The sequence below is a fragment of the Cibotium barometz genome, chromosome 27 (assembly GCF_041138505.1).
Source record: "Cibotium barometz isolate CiBa-2024 chromosome 27, ASM4113850v1, whole genome shotgun sequence".
Taxonomy (NCBI): Eukaryota; Viridiplantae; Streptophyta; class Polypodiopsida; order Cyatheales; family Cibotiaceae; genus Cibotium; species Cibotium barometz.
In genome coordinates, this window is record NC_141072.1 from 21268525 (window position 1) to 21282630 (window position 14106).

Sequence of the window (14106 nt, forward strand, 5' to 3'; positions counted from 1 at the left end):
ACCATTCTACCATCCATGATGTTCTTTATTATGGCCCTAGATCCATTATTTCAAGCACATTGTGTATGGTTGAATGGCCTTAGGGACATTCCAAAGCACATTGTGCTTAATAATGGTCTTAGGACCATTCTCCGGTCCCTTGTGACAACTCCCTAGGGAAAATCTCTACATATGAATGAGAAATACATCAAAACACCATATTAGATAAAGTGGGAAAAATCCCATTCCTAGGTTGGTCGTGTTTTTCATTTTTGTGTGCTTTCTGTGTGAAAAAATATAAAAAGACTGTGCAAACTTGTTATTAGGAAATATATGATATATACTATGAAATTAGGAGCCCCCATGTGCCACACTGTTATTTTAATAGTCTAAGAAAAACAAACACTATATGCAACACATTGAAGTTAGATGGGAGTTTGTGGGTAATCAACCATTCTAGCGCTAATGTGCACCTTCAAATAATAAGTAAAGTTTTAGTTCGAATAATAGAATAAGTTTTACTCTAGATGCTGCTACACAAGTTGCTTAAACTATGTACCTTATCTGGCATTAGAAGAGGTAAATATGAGTGCATGCTTGCTCAAAACACTCTTAAATTTAAGAACAAAAACATGTATTAATAGAGGAATGGCCCTAGGACCATTTTGTACTTCTGATTGTTTATAATGGGAGTGGTACAAGATGAGAAAAATATGAAAATATAAAATAATGTGAAAGAAGATACCAACAAATGATACGCCATGCATGATGGCTACTAATCTTGACACTTAAATTGGTATAAACTAGAATGATTCAAATAACAATAGGCCATGCATGATAGTTACTGATCTTGACACTTGAATTGGTATAAACTAGAGTGATTCAAATAACTTGCATTTGTAATCAAATTTGAGACTTATACATGAATAATAAAGAAAAGAGGAAGACCAATAAACAAGATGCATAAGACTTGAGGCTCTAGCAAATAACATTAAATTATTATTTCTGTGGTGAGAAATGTACATTGTCTCATAGGAGAGTACACAATAGAATTACATTTCTGTTATACAAGTGTTCAGGGATACCCATTGAGATTTTGTATGTCGAGATGGTCTTTTGGCTTGAAATATTTAATGCTTTTGTGTCCAAATCACCTTTCCTTTAATGACGTCGCTCCGTAAATATTCCTCCAGTACAATCTTTGTTTCAAGATTAATCTTAGTCTGAAAGACGTTGTTCTATGTGTAGCATCTCTTATTATGTGCATATAACCATTGACACAACCAATGGATAGTTGTGGTTTTTAAGAAGCCTTTAAGTTCCTTCGGTGTCTGATTCCACGGCTTTGGAAATACAAGATAGGAACTTGGCATGTTCCACATAATTTGATACGGTGTGTCATCAAAAATCAAAGTGTTGTCCCCATTCAAGTCTTGAAAATATGTCCAGATTGCTAGTAGGTTCTTGTGTGGTAAGCATGCTCATAGCTAAAGAACATAGGGCTTTTAAAGAACATCCCAATGTCTTGGCACATCTTTTGGCTCAGCACATACTTGAATTTCATATGATGTTTTGGAAGACATAAATTGAGGATGTGAAGAATATCATCTAATTTGCATCTACTCCAAATCCAAACCTCGAACCATTTAAAGCAAAAGTCTAAGAAATTTTTTGCATCCAAATGCACAGCATGGTACAATTCATTGCTTTCTTGAACTATTTGTATATGCTTAGTCCAATATGGCATCTCATCAACATGGTCTAGCTCAAATGATTCAAGAAGTATTCCAATCATATCAAGAATGAGAACCCTCCTTTGATCTTTAAGTGAAGGCACACATGCGAACATTGGTTGTCGTGGTACCAAAGATAATGAAACATGCCAACATAGCATCAAAACGAATTTGACAACTCGCGAACATTTTGATTTGCCAAGATTGCTTCTATGCTATCATCTGAAATAGGAACACACATAATTAGCCAAATTCCTTCTTTCATTACAAGACAAGGAAAGAATAAAAACCCTTTATGTCTAGGCTCAAACAAGGGCTTACTAGTGGTATAGTGATCTTGGGGCCATTTCAAAGAGAAATAGTACAAAAGTGTGTATAGTAGGATGGCCCTAGGATCATTCTGTACCCCTTCTTACACAACAATATATTACCACAATATAATAGTCCTAGTAAGGCATGCTAATCTAGACCTTGAGAAAACTTACAAACAAAGGACTTGAGGACTTGTGGTCATGCAAAAATGACCCTAGGGCCATTCTTGCACGTGTTCTGCATGAAAAGAATGGCCCTAGGGCCATTCTTGGATGCCCCAAGGCCACTCTTGAATGCTCTTTGGGGCCTTTAAGGATAAACAAGGGCCTTATTTGCCATTAAAAAGAAAGGCCCCATGGCCATTCTTAAACCTATTGTGCATGAAAAGAATGGCCCTAAGGCCATTCTTTGATGCTGAGGAGAATGTAAGAAAGTTGGATGATCCAAGAATGGCCCTAGGGCCATTCTTCGATGCTTAGAAGGATGCATGAAAGTTGGGTGATCCATGAAGCCAATGCTAGAATGGCCCGCGGCCCATTCTTGGATGCCCCATGGCCATCTCCAACAGACCTTGAGGACTTGGGGTCATGCAAGAATGGCCTAGGACATTCTTGCTATGGCCTAGGACATTCTTGCTCTTGTTGTGCATGAAGATGCCCCATGGCCACTCATGCATGCTCTTTGAGACCTTTAAGGGAAAACAGTGGCCTTATTTACCATAAAAGAATGGCCCTAGGTGCATGTTATATAGAATGGTACTAGGGCCATTCAAAACTCCTTGTGCAAAGCTATTAGTACAAAGTGCTGATCAAACCTTGAGTGAGGGGCTTTAAATTATAGAAGGACAAAAGAGAAGATACTAAATAATAGATTGTAGAATGGTTTTTAGGTACATTATAAGAAACAAGTGGTATATAAACTTTAGGTTGTGAACACACTTATGAACAAGCCTCAAGAGGGTGCACTCCGATGAAGAAGTAGGGTGCACTCCGACGAAGAAATTGTCTGACAAAATATGAGAAAAATTGCAATAAAGGAGCCTCCTTAGAATAGGATGCACTCCCACTATAGGCTAACACTAGAAAAAATGCAACAAAGTTCAAGACCCTAAAGACTGAAATAATCCATCAAAACTTAAATAAAGAGAATACACATGTACATCAAGAGAATAGAGATATCTCCACAAAACTTGAATAGATTCATCACTCAAGAGAATAAACATGTACATCATTGTGAATATTTCTAAACTTCCAAGTTATATCTTGATTTAAAGCTCTTGATCCATTGCATTAAATGAATAGATCTTTTGGAAATTCTACAACCTAGAAAAACCTACACACAAAAGGTCATGATGAAAGTTAGAATAGCATGGAGGAACCACTGTGACACCAACCGTCTGGACAAAAATACTCAGTCCTAGAATGACCTAAAAACCTATTTGAGAAAGAAATTTTGTCCCCCTGGATTTTTGGAAATCAAAATGAATGAATTCTTAGAGCTAAAGCAGGGGAGCCAAACCATCGAGGAATATCACCAGGCCTTTGCTCTTCTACTCAAATATTCACCACCTCTAGATGAAGAACAACTCATGGCCAGGTTCATTCGGGGAATGAATGAACCCTTGGACACCGTGGTCAAAAATGCCAAGCGAGTGTCCATGAGACTAAAGCTGTAAGAATGGCAAAGGATTTTGCCAAAGCCTTTGTAGTAAAGGTCCCGTCGACTTTAAAAGATTTCAAACCTAGGGAAGTACTTCAAACTTTCCACCCCCAAAGAGGCAGCAAGGCTCAAATCAGAATCAGGATGCAGGAAGATTCCGAAGTGAAGGAAGATCTTTCCCCCAGAATACTTTCACAGGAGCCCCACCTCTTTCATGAAATCAGAGAGATGAGCTCAGAAGTGAAAATCGATGTTTTGGATGCTAAGGTTTTGGTCACCCACTGAAAGACTGCCCGCGACTCCTACCATGTCAAGGGGACAGGGAAGTCAAGGACCCCGAATTCAGAGACCAACTCCTTCATACCAATCTAATCAGGGTCCGTCTCGCCCAAGCTAGGGAAACCCCAGAAGAACTTCAACTCAGCCCATCTGCCTTTGTCCAGAGTAACCTCAGAACTCCTTTCCAGAACTGGGGCAACCAAAGAGAAAGAGTTCCGCCTCCTCAGACTACAGCAGCCAGAGCAGTCACAATTTCAAATGTAGTAGAAGAGGAAAGAGGGCAATTGAAAACCAAGGGCTTAACCGTCAGTTCTCAGTCATCCATACAACGGCAGAGTATCAAGGTAAACCTTTTAAGCTTTTGATTGATTCAAGCAGTTCTCATTCATTTATTTCCCCTGGATGCTTGCATAAGCTAGTCTTAGAACAGAAATCAGGAAAACCTATGCAAGTTGAATTGGCCAGCGGGAAGATTCTTTTCACTCACCATGAGACAGATCTTATCCAGTTCAATCTAGATGGTAAGGTGACCGACTGTCAGTTCAAAGTCTTACCTCTGGGAGTTTTTGACGGGATCCTTGGGATGGATTGGCTCCACAAAAATCAAGCTGACATACACTGTCACAATGGAACCATTTCCTTCCATGATCTTCATGGGAACAAAGTTCAAGGAACTGGAGTTTTCGAATCCCCAGACCTTCAGTTAGTAAAAGCTTCTAGGTTGCTGAAAGGACTGAGAAAGAAGCAGCAAATTTATGTTGTCAAAATGAACCCAGTAGACTCAAAGCTTAAGGCTAAATGAACCCAGTAGACTCAAAGCATAAGGCTAAAGAACCAGAATGGTTAAATGAATTTGATGATCTATTCCCAACAGAGCTAATTGAAATGCCTCCAATTCAGGAAGTAGATCATGTGATAGAGTTGACCCTCGAAGCTCAGCCAGTAGCCCAGCGCACGTATAAAATGCCAATTCTTGAAGCCATCGAACTCAAGGAACAGCTTAGGTAGCTGTTAGAACAAGGGTTTTTTAGACCCAGTGTTTCACCTTGGGGTGTGCCAGTTCTCTTTCAGAAAAAGAAAGATGGAACGCTTAGACTCTGTGTGGACTACAGAGGTCTAAATCAATTGATAGTTAAGAATAAGTATCCTATTCCCAGAACTGATGAGCTTCTGGATAGGCTAAGTAGAGCCCAGATCTTCATAAAGATAGATCTCAAATCAGGGTATTACCAGATCAGGATTAATGAGCAAGATATCCCGAAGACAGCCAATCAATACTCGGTATGGGCATTATGAATTCATTGTCATGCCGTTTGGATTGACAAATGCCCCAGCTACATTCAATCGCTTAATGCAAGACATTCTCAGAGAATACTTGGATGATTTTGTTCTTGTTTTCTTTGATGATATTCTGATTTACTCAAAGAATACAGTTGACCATAAAGCTCATGTCAGAAAAGTTCTTGAGATTCTAAGGAAGCACCAACAAGTGTTATTTTTCATCCTAGGTATAGAAAAATGCATACTAAAAATATTTTATTTAAAAAAAAGAGTGTTACTTTCTTAGAATTAAATTCTATGCATAGAAGGAAGCATATTGAAATTTTTTTAATTATAAAAGTGTTATTTTCATAATAAATAATTTTTATGCATAAATGGATGCATAAAAGAAATTATTTTATATTAAAAGAGTGATTTTTATCATAAATGATTTGTATGCATAAATATATGCATAAAAGATTTTTTTAATATTAAAAGTGTGATTTTCATCATAAATAATTTTTATGCATAAATGGATGCATAAAAGAAATTCTTTTATATTAAAAGAGTGATTTTTATCATAAATGATTTGTATGCATAAATATATACATAAAGTGTGATTTTCATCATAAATGATTTTTATGCATAAATGGATGCATAAAAAAAATTCTTTTATATTAAAAGAGTTTTTTCATCATAAATGATTTGTATGCATAAATATATGCATAAAAGATTTTTTTAATATTAAAAGTGTGATTTTTATCATAAATAATTTTTATGCACAAACTGGATGCATAAAAGAAATTCTTTTATATTAAAATAGTGTTTTTCATCATAAATGATTTGTATGCATAAATATATGCATAAAAGATTTTTTTATATATTAAAAGTGTGATTTTCATCATAAATGATTTTTATGCATAAATGGATGCATAAAAGAAATTCTTTTATATTAAAAGAGTGATTTTCATCATAAATTATTTGTATGCATAAATATATACATAAAAGATTTTTTATATATTAAAAGTGTGATTTTCATCATAAATAATTTTTATGCATAAATGGATGCATAAAAGAAATTCTTTTATATTAAAGAGTGATTTTCATCATAAATGAGTTTTATGCATAAATATATGCATAAGAGATTTTTTTATATTAAAAGTGTGATTTTCATCATAAATGATTTTTATGCATAAAAGATTTTTTTATATTAAAAGTGTGATTTTCATCATAAATGATTTTTATGTATAAATGGATGCATAAAAGAAATTCTTTTATATTAAAAGAGTGATTTTTATCATAAATGATTTGTATGCATAAATATATGCATAAAAGATTTTTTTTATATTAAAAGTGTGATTTTCATCATAAATGATTTTTATGCATAAATGGATGCATAAAAGAAATTCTTTCATATTAAAAGAGTGATTTTCATCATAAATGATTTTTATGATGATAAAAGTGTGACTTTCATCAGAATTGGATTTTATGCATAATTAGATGCATATAGAATTTTTATAATTAAATAAGGGTTCTCTTTAATTCTCTGTTAATTTTTACAAAAATTAGAAAATTGAATAAGTAGATAATATGTGAGAGAAAATTCTACTGTTTAATATTCCCTAAGATAGGAATGAGAAAATTCAAATAAACTATCGAAGTAGGAGATCGAGATAAATGATTATTTTATTCCTCCTAAGAATTCATGTTTAGTTTAGAAATCTGTAAGCAAATATTCAATGAACGAAATTTTGAAAAAGAGAAATTGAAATATTACCTTTCGAGAAAGATAGTTTAGGAAGAACCTTTCCAGACTCAAACTCTGATTCAGACTTTTGACCAAGACCTAATTCCTTCGTCGATATCGATCAATGACGATGTGTCCAGTTCAGGAAAAATACACTCAAATCACCCACTGAATCTGAAACTAAGTTGAGACCTTTGATTTTGATATGAGGATCAAGATTACAGAATTCGAGGAATTTTGCTTGGGAATCTAGTCCTGTGATCTAGAAGTATTGGGATACGGAATTAAGATATAACCATTGTATTCAAAAACAAAATCAAAATTGAAAACTTGCATAGAAACCCTATTTTCTTAAAGGACTATCTTATGCTAGAATGCTGGAGGGAGCATTTGGTATATGTGTTTATCTAAGGAAAGTTGCATAGAAACCCTGTTTTCTTAAAGGACTATCTTACGCCAGAATGCTGGTGGAGGGAGCATTTGGCATATGTGTTTATCTAAGGGAAGTTCGGTTGCAACAGCTAGCGGGGAGTGTTCAAGGGATAGCTCACGCGGCAAAAACCTGCCCAGGTCTTGACCAGCCTGGGTATGGTGAAAAATGGTGTGCTTCCGGTACGATGGGCGAGGGCCGACGAAGCGGTCCCTAAGTGAAGTACCAGGACACCTAAGGAGGATTCTGGAGGGTTTTGACTAGGCGATGCACGGGCTCACGGTGCTTAGGACACCCGTGTGTATGTCGTGAAAGATATATATATGTATGTTGACGAAATGATTATTGTAATCTGTTACTGGATCTTGTTGTTGCTGACCAGGTGGTCCCAACGGAGAGTCCAGAGTGATACTCTTTTTGTGAAACAAGGGATTGAATGGAAATTTTGAGTTATGAAATCTGTGACCATATCTATTTTGTCAAAGGATTATTTTTATATTAAAGTTTTAAAGAGGAGTGTGTGCGTACCTGTTTTCTAAAGCTAAAGTTAAGAAAGGCATTCAATTATGGGTGGGTGAGTACTTGTTTGGTTCTACCGATTCCAATGGTAGGGTGGTGGCTAACCCATGGGCCGGGTAGGCTGGAATCAGTGGAGTTTTAATAATCAAACTGAAAAATCTTAGGATTACGTTAGGATTCGAGTAGTTAGTTAATTCCCTGATAAATTTCTCAATTGAGAGGATCAATGGCTATGCCTGATCTTGATTAGGAAAAAAGCGTTGAATTGCTCGGATGATCAAATTATATCAGCGATAGTTTCCTTCTATCTAGTTTATTCAAGTGAAGGATAATTTAGGTTTTGATCTCGTTAGAAAAATTCGTTAAGAAAATTCAAAAAGGTGGAATCGTCCCCGCTTTTCGGGCATGGAAAATTTTCCCGGTTTCGGTTTTCGGAGTGACCACTAGCCTAGTCTCGTGCCCGGATATTCGTGGACAAGGACAAGGCCCCGAGTGAGAAACCCTGCCCCGCGCATGAGGGGGCTGCTTCCATTGCTGTCAGCTACCGGGAGTCCCGGTGCACGGAGGGGAGGGACCTCACAATGTGCAGGCCCCTGGCAGAGCTGGGGGCTTGGACTGCTGGCCGGAGCAACGGGGAGCAAGGGGGGGATGTGCAGGATGTGCAGGCCCCTGGCAGAGCTGGGGGTAGGTCTGCAGGGGGCCTGCACATCCTGGTGATCCCCCCCTTGACTCCCGTTGCTCCGGCCAGTCCAGGCCCCCGGCTTTGCCGGGGGCCTAGACATCCTGCACATCCCCCCTCTTGCCCCCTGTTGCTCTGGCTAGTCCAGGCAAAGCCGGGGGCATGCACATCCTACACATCCCCCCCCTTGCCCCTTGGTTGCTCCGGCTAGTCCAGGCAAAGCCGGGGGCCTGCACATCCTGCACATCCCCCCCCCTTGCCCCCCGTTGCTCCGGCCAGTTCAGGCTCTCGGCAGAGCCGGGGGCTTGCATATCCTGCACATCCCCCCCCTTGCCCCCCGTTGCTCTGGCCAGTCCAGGCCTATACTGCCCCTTTCAACCCCCTGATGAGGGACTCCTCCCATCCCCCCATCCCCCTTAGCGGCCCCCACAGCCAGCCCGCCATGGCCGGCCTGAGAGAGATGTACTGACCTTTTGTCTCCTATCTGTCATTTAGCTCAAAGTGTTTGCTACTCATATTCAAGGCAAAAGAGAGAGAGATGGCTCCAAGAAAAGCAGGAAAAAAACAGGCAAAGACTAAGAAAGGTATATGATGTGAATAGCCAAGATTCTGCTGAGATTGTGTTTTTATGTTTTTAGATATACTTACTTGGGCTTGGTGTGTGTGTCTTACAGACAACAGGGGATACTCACTTAGATCTGGGTGTGTTTGTTTGACTCTTAGCAAGGAAGCTCAATCACACGGACACCTGTGTCCTCACATGTATCTCCTGTTAGAGAGGAAACAGAAGTGCATAATTCTCTAGTTCATGAGGAAGAAGCGCTTGTGTTGGAGAACGAAATTGGCTCAATGAGCTCACCTCCTCCAACTCATACGGAGATGCTTGAATCTAGTACTGGTCAAGGGGAGACCCAAAGAAGGCTTCTTGGAAAATCTATTGAATTGGGATTGCTTGGTGATGTATTCACTAAGTTTTTTGTGCAACGCAATTCCTCTACCCCATTGGTCCCTTTATGCAGGCTGATTCCAAATGAAGCCATCCGTACAGTTTCTAGCCAACTTGAGGTGTTTCATGATTCCTTTGACTGCCATGGCTATGTTGAAGCATCTCCTCCTTTTTTAGTTTCACTTACACGTCCCGGAAGCTCTATGTATTTTGTGGTCACACAAATAAACTTGCAAGAATGGGGACCATACTGGGTGTGGTACAACATGACAGATTTGAGGATGAAATCAGAGGAAATGAGTGGGAGGATCTCAGTGGTAAGAAGTTTCTTGTTTGGGATGGCAATCATCGTGTGAAGGCATGGATGTCTCGAGTGCGCGAAGGTATGTTCTTTTGAATGCCATAGAGTGATTTTATGCAACATTAAAAGTAATATATTGTAATGTCTTTATTTTGTTTTCTCTAGCTTGGACTCATAGCCCCTCATGCCATGTCCGAGTCAAATGTCAATTTTTGGTTGTGGACAAGAAGCAAGAAGGAGAATTGCTATTGGCTTTGCAATCTCAAAATGAGTAAGTGATCTCTCTCTACTTAATTACGGACATTGTGAAGTTCTTGGCTCATTGTGACTCTTTACAATAGATTGGTGCGCACTAGTGTTACACCCACATTGTCACATGAGATCTTCATGTTTCAACGATTTGGAATGGCAAACAAATCATCCATATTGGACTACCTTGGTGAAGACGTACGGAGGTGGGTTTTAATAGAGCTTAGTTTAGAGCAACGAAGTGGAGAGCAATGGTACAATGCTCCAGCTACAATCTTGGCACAGCTTGTGTGGAAGGTAGTGTTTGCATTTCCCATCTTTTATTATTAATAAACGGATTATCAATGTTTTTTAATCGTGTGAGTGATAATGAGTCCTTTTTGTTCAACGTAGACTTCGTTTGAAAATGCGGTGAAGCAAGCTATATCATGCATTGATAGACATGCCATGGTGTTGCAAGAATATGAGACAAAATGTGAGAAAGCCAGACGTGTTGTAGAGCAAACATTTTGAGATAGAGCGTACAAGATGCTCATAATTGCAAACCCATCCAATGGTGATGCATTCTTTCAACTCGTATATAACTATGATTGGTCTAAGAAGGGATTGGTTGCTCTGACCAAAGAAAAGCTCTACACAGTCGCCATATCTCGGATTTCATCTCAAAGGTATGTCACATGTCAATAAACCTCCCTTAACATAAACTAACCTTAACATCTAATCTCTTATGGCTTTGGTATGATACTGAAATAGGAAGACGGAATTGCTTCAAATGCTTATGACTGGGAGGACGAAGGACAAGGTAATTTCGGAGATGTTTGGGGATAACAAAAAGACGTTGCTCTGCATATGAAGAAAGAGTTGTATTGGGAAGAGCTAATAGGGGAGGCGGACTCCAAGTGAGGAGCTCCTAGAAAAAGGTACTTTTTTGCTTTCTACTGAATTATATGCATGTAAATGTAAATGTATATGTAAACCTTCCTACCTATATAAATACATACCTATACATACATATAAATATATATAAACTATCCATATGCATATACATATTACATACATATATATACATATACAAATACATATGTAAACATATATGTACATATACATATGCATACATAAATACATACCTACATACATACACTAAATTATATACTAAATTCCTACATACATACAAAGTTCATGTTACATTTAAGATTTGGCATGTTAGAATTTAAAGAAACATTGTTAAGTTTTGAAGTTTATTTTGGGATTTTTTAGAAAATGCAAAGGAGATGCTGTCCAAAATTTTTACAAATTTGTACATACATACATACATATGTACATACATAGTTCATAATACATTTAAGGTTTGGCATATCAGATTTTAAAGAAACATTGTTAAGTTTTGATATATACATACCTACATACATATACATATAAATAGATACATATACCTACATACATATACATAGATACATACCTACATACATATACATATACATATACATAGATACATACCTACATACATATACATACACATACATATACATATACATAGATACATACCTACATACATATACATATACATATATATATACATATACATATGCATATACACATACATGTACATGTACATGTACATATACATATACATATACATATACATATGTTATATATATATATATATATATATATATATATATATATATATATACATATATACATATATACACATATACATACATATATATATATACATATATATACACATATACATACATATATATGTATATATATACACATATATATACATATATATACACATATACATACATATATATATGCATGCATATAAACCTACATACATATACATATACATATACATATACATATACAAAAAGGTCTGGGGATTTCTACCTTTTTACTAAATTATCTTGATCTATTTCTTGAAGAATTTAAGAATTACCAATCTGAGTTTGAAATAGAGCCCCCAACTCAAGAAGACTCTAGAATACCTTCCCCACAGCCAACAAACTTGACCCAGTCTCCAGTAGTTGGATCCTCGCACGTGGCCCCAAAACCATCCACACCACTGTCACGAGTGCCACAATCACACCAAGAGCATACATCTACATCATCTCAAGTGCAATGTGAGAGGCGAACAAAGAGACGTCTTGACATTATGCATGATGTTCAAGAGGGAGACCCCACAAATGAAGATCAAGAGAGAGACCCTCCAGAGCATCTTCAAGAGGGGGAGGTGTTAGGACAATGTGACATCATGGACATGACTAGTAAGAGTACTTTCCATTGCAAATTTATTTTGAGAAGTGTGTGCTTTCGAAATGCATCTCATTTTTTGTCTTGTTTACTTGCAGGTGAGAGATGTTTTTCACGCATATTGCTGGTAAACGTCCACACTCTTTCGGAGGGCTCAGATAGGTAAAAAGAATAATTTCGAAATGCATCTCATTTTTTGTCTTGTTTACTTGCAGGTGAGAGATGTTTTTCACACATATTGCTGGTAGACGTCCACACTCTTTCGAAGGGCTCAAATAGGTCAAAAGAATAATTTCACCATATAATTAGTTTTCCAAGTTATACTTACCAAAACCAAACATTATAAATCTTTTATGTAGTGTGGAAGAATTCTTGATGAAGATTCCCAAGGCTCTATCTCATAGAGGTGCTCCCTCAGATATAGTGGCTCGCCTCGTATGGGCTGACTTTCCTACAGGTTTACAGGTTGTTGATGTAGATACGGATGGGTGTCCCTCATGGAATCAAGTTTCTTCATCATTGATACGTGCCACACTTAGTTTTTTTGGTTTGTTTGTGGCTGATGAGGGTTGATTTGTGTGTTTGAGTCTAATGGATCAACTTCCTAAAATATATTCCATGGGAAAGAAAGCTGGATTGGTCATGCATCGAACAATGTCTGTTCATGTGGATTCAAGTTATTTGTATGAGAATGGAGAACGGGTAAGTCATAATCTCTCAAATATTTCCCTTTATGTATACATGTTATGTGGTATGGATATCCAAACATAATGTTTTCTCGTTATGGTAGGTGGATACATTGGCGCTTAGTATGTTCTATCGAGTAAATTGCCATGTCCCTATTATTGATCGCGAGGCTGGGCAAAATGTTTCAAAGGAGTTATTCAATGCTCAACAAAATTTCATTTTTGAGAAGAATAAGAAGCGTCCATTCCAACGCATGATGGTCTTGGAGCGCTACATTCGAGGTGGTGCAGAAAGATCTCCTATGTTCTTTAGGTGAGACAATTTTCATTCTGTTCATTTTCATAGCTACTTTTTCAAAATACTTAGATGCACGTTTATGATTTCATTTCATTGTAGGTGGCTAGTGGAGACCTTCTCAAGTGAAGGAGATGGTGTCTTGGACGTTTTTGCAGGATGTGGAGGCTTGGGACGTGCATGCCAAGAGTTAAAAAGGCACTATATGGGGATAGAGAATGGCATGGAGGTAGCCAAAGCATGTCTGGGAGATTTCTCATCAGAGGATAGGTTAGGATGACACGTAGAAGAATGCTATAATTTGTGGATCAAAGACTTTGTAATCGAGATTGTCATGGTTTGGAACTTTAAAGATCGGTATATACATTTTTTATCTTTAAAATATTGTGTTTTATATTTAAGTAAGTAAGAAAGTAAGTATGTATGTATATATGTTAGTGCGTAGGTAGCTCTTGTATGTATGTATGTATATGTATATGTATGAGGTGTATGAATCTAGGTAGATATATGTATATATATAATTATATCAATAAGTATGATGTGGATCAAAAGACTTTGTAATCGAGATTTTCATGGTTTGGAACTTTGAAGATCGGTATATACATTTTTTATCTTTAAAGGATTATTTTTTATATTTAAGTAAGTAAGAAAGTATGTATGTATGTATGTATGTATATATGCTAGTATGTAGGTAGCTCTTTCATGTATGTATGTATATGTATATTTTGTATGTGTATATGTATGAGGTGCATGAATTTAGATAGGTATATGTA

The 14106-nt window shown here is 37.1% G+C and overlaps 1 protein-coding gene across 4 annotated transcripts in view; it reads right to left on the reverse strand.

Annotated features, from left to right (window-relative positions):
• Window positions 1-1624: 1624 nt before the first annotated feature.
• The window catches only part of LOC147623171 (uncharacterized), a 39792-nt gene continuing 27310 nt past the window's right edge, over window positions 1625-14106 (reverse strand). For 2 of the 4 annotated variants that reach the window (XR_015269333.1, XM_086821259.1), the window contains exon 6: window positions 1625-1934. Coding sequence is in view for 3 of the 4 variants with exons in the window: in XM_086821259.1 (XP_086677385.1) it covers window positions 1931-1934 (4 nt within the window). In the remaining variant the exon portion in view is untranslated. Of the gene's footprint in view, window positions 1935-3296; window positions 3357-14106 lie in introns of those variants that run through there. The other 2 variants (XM_086821258.1, XM_086821260.1) reach the window with 1 other exon arrangement.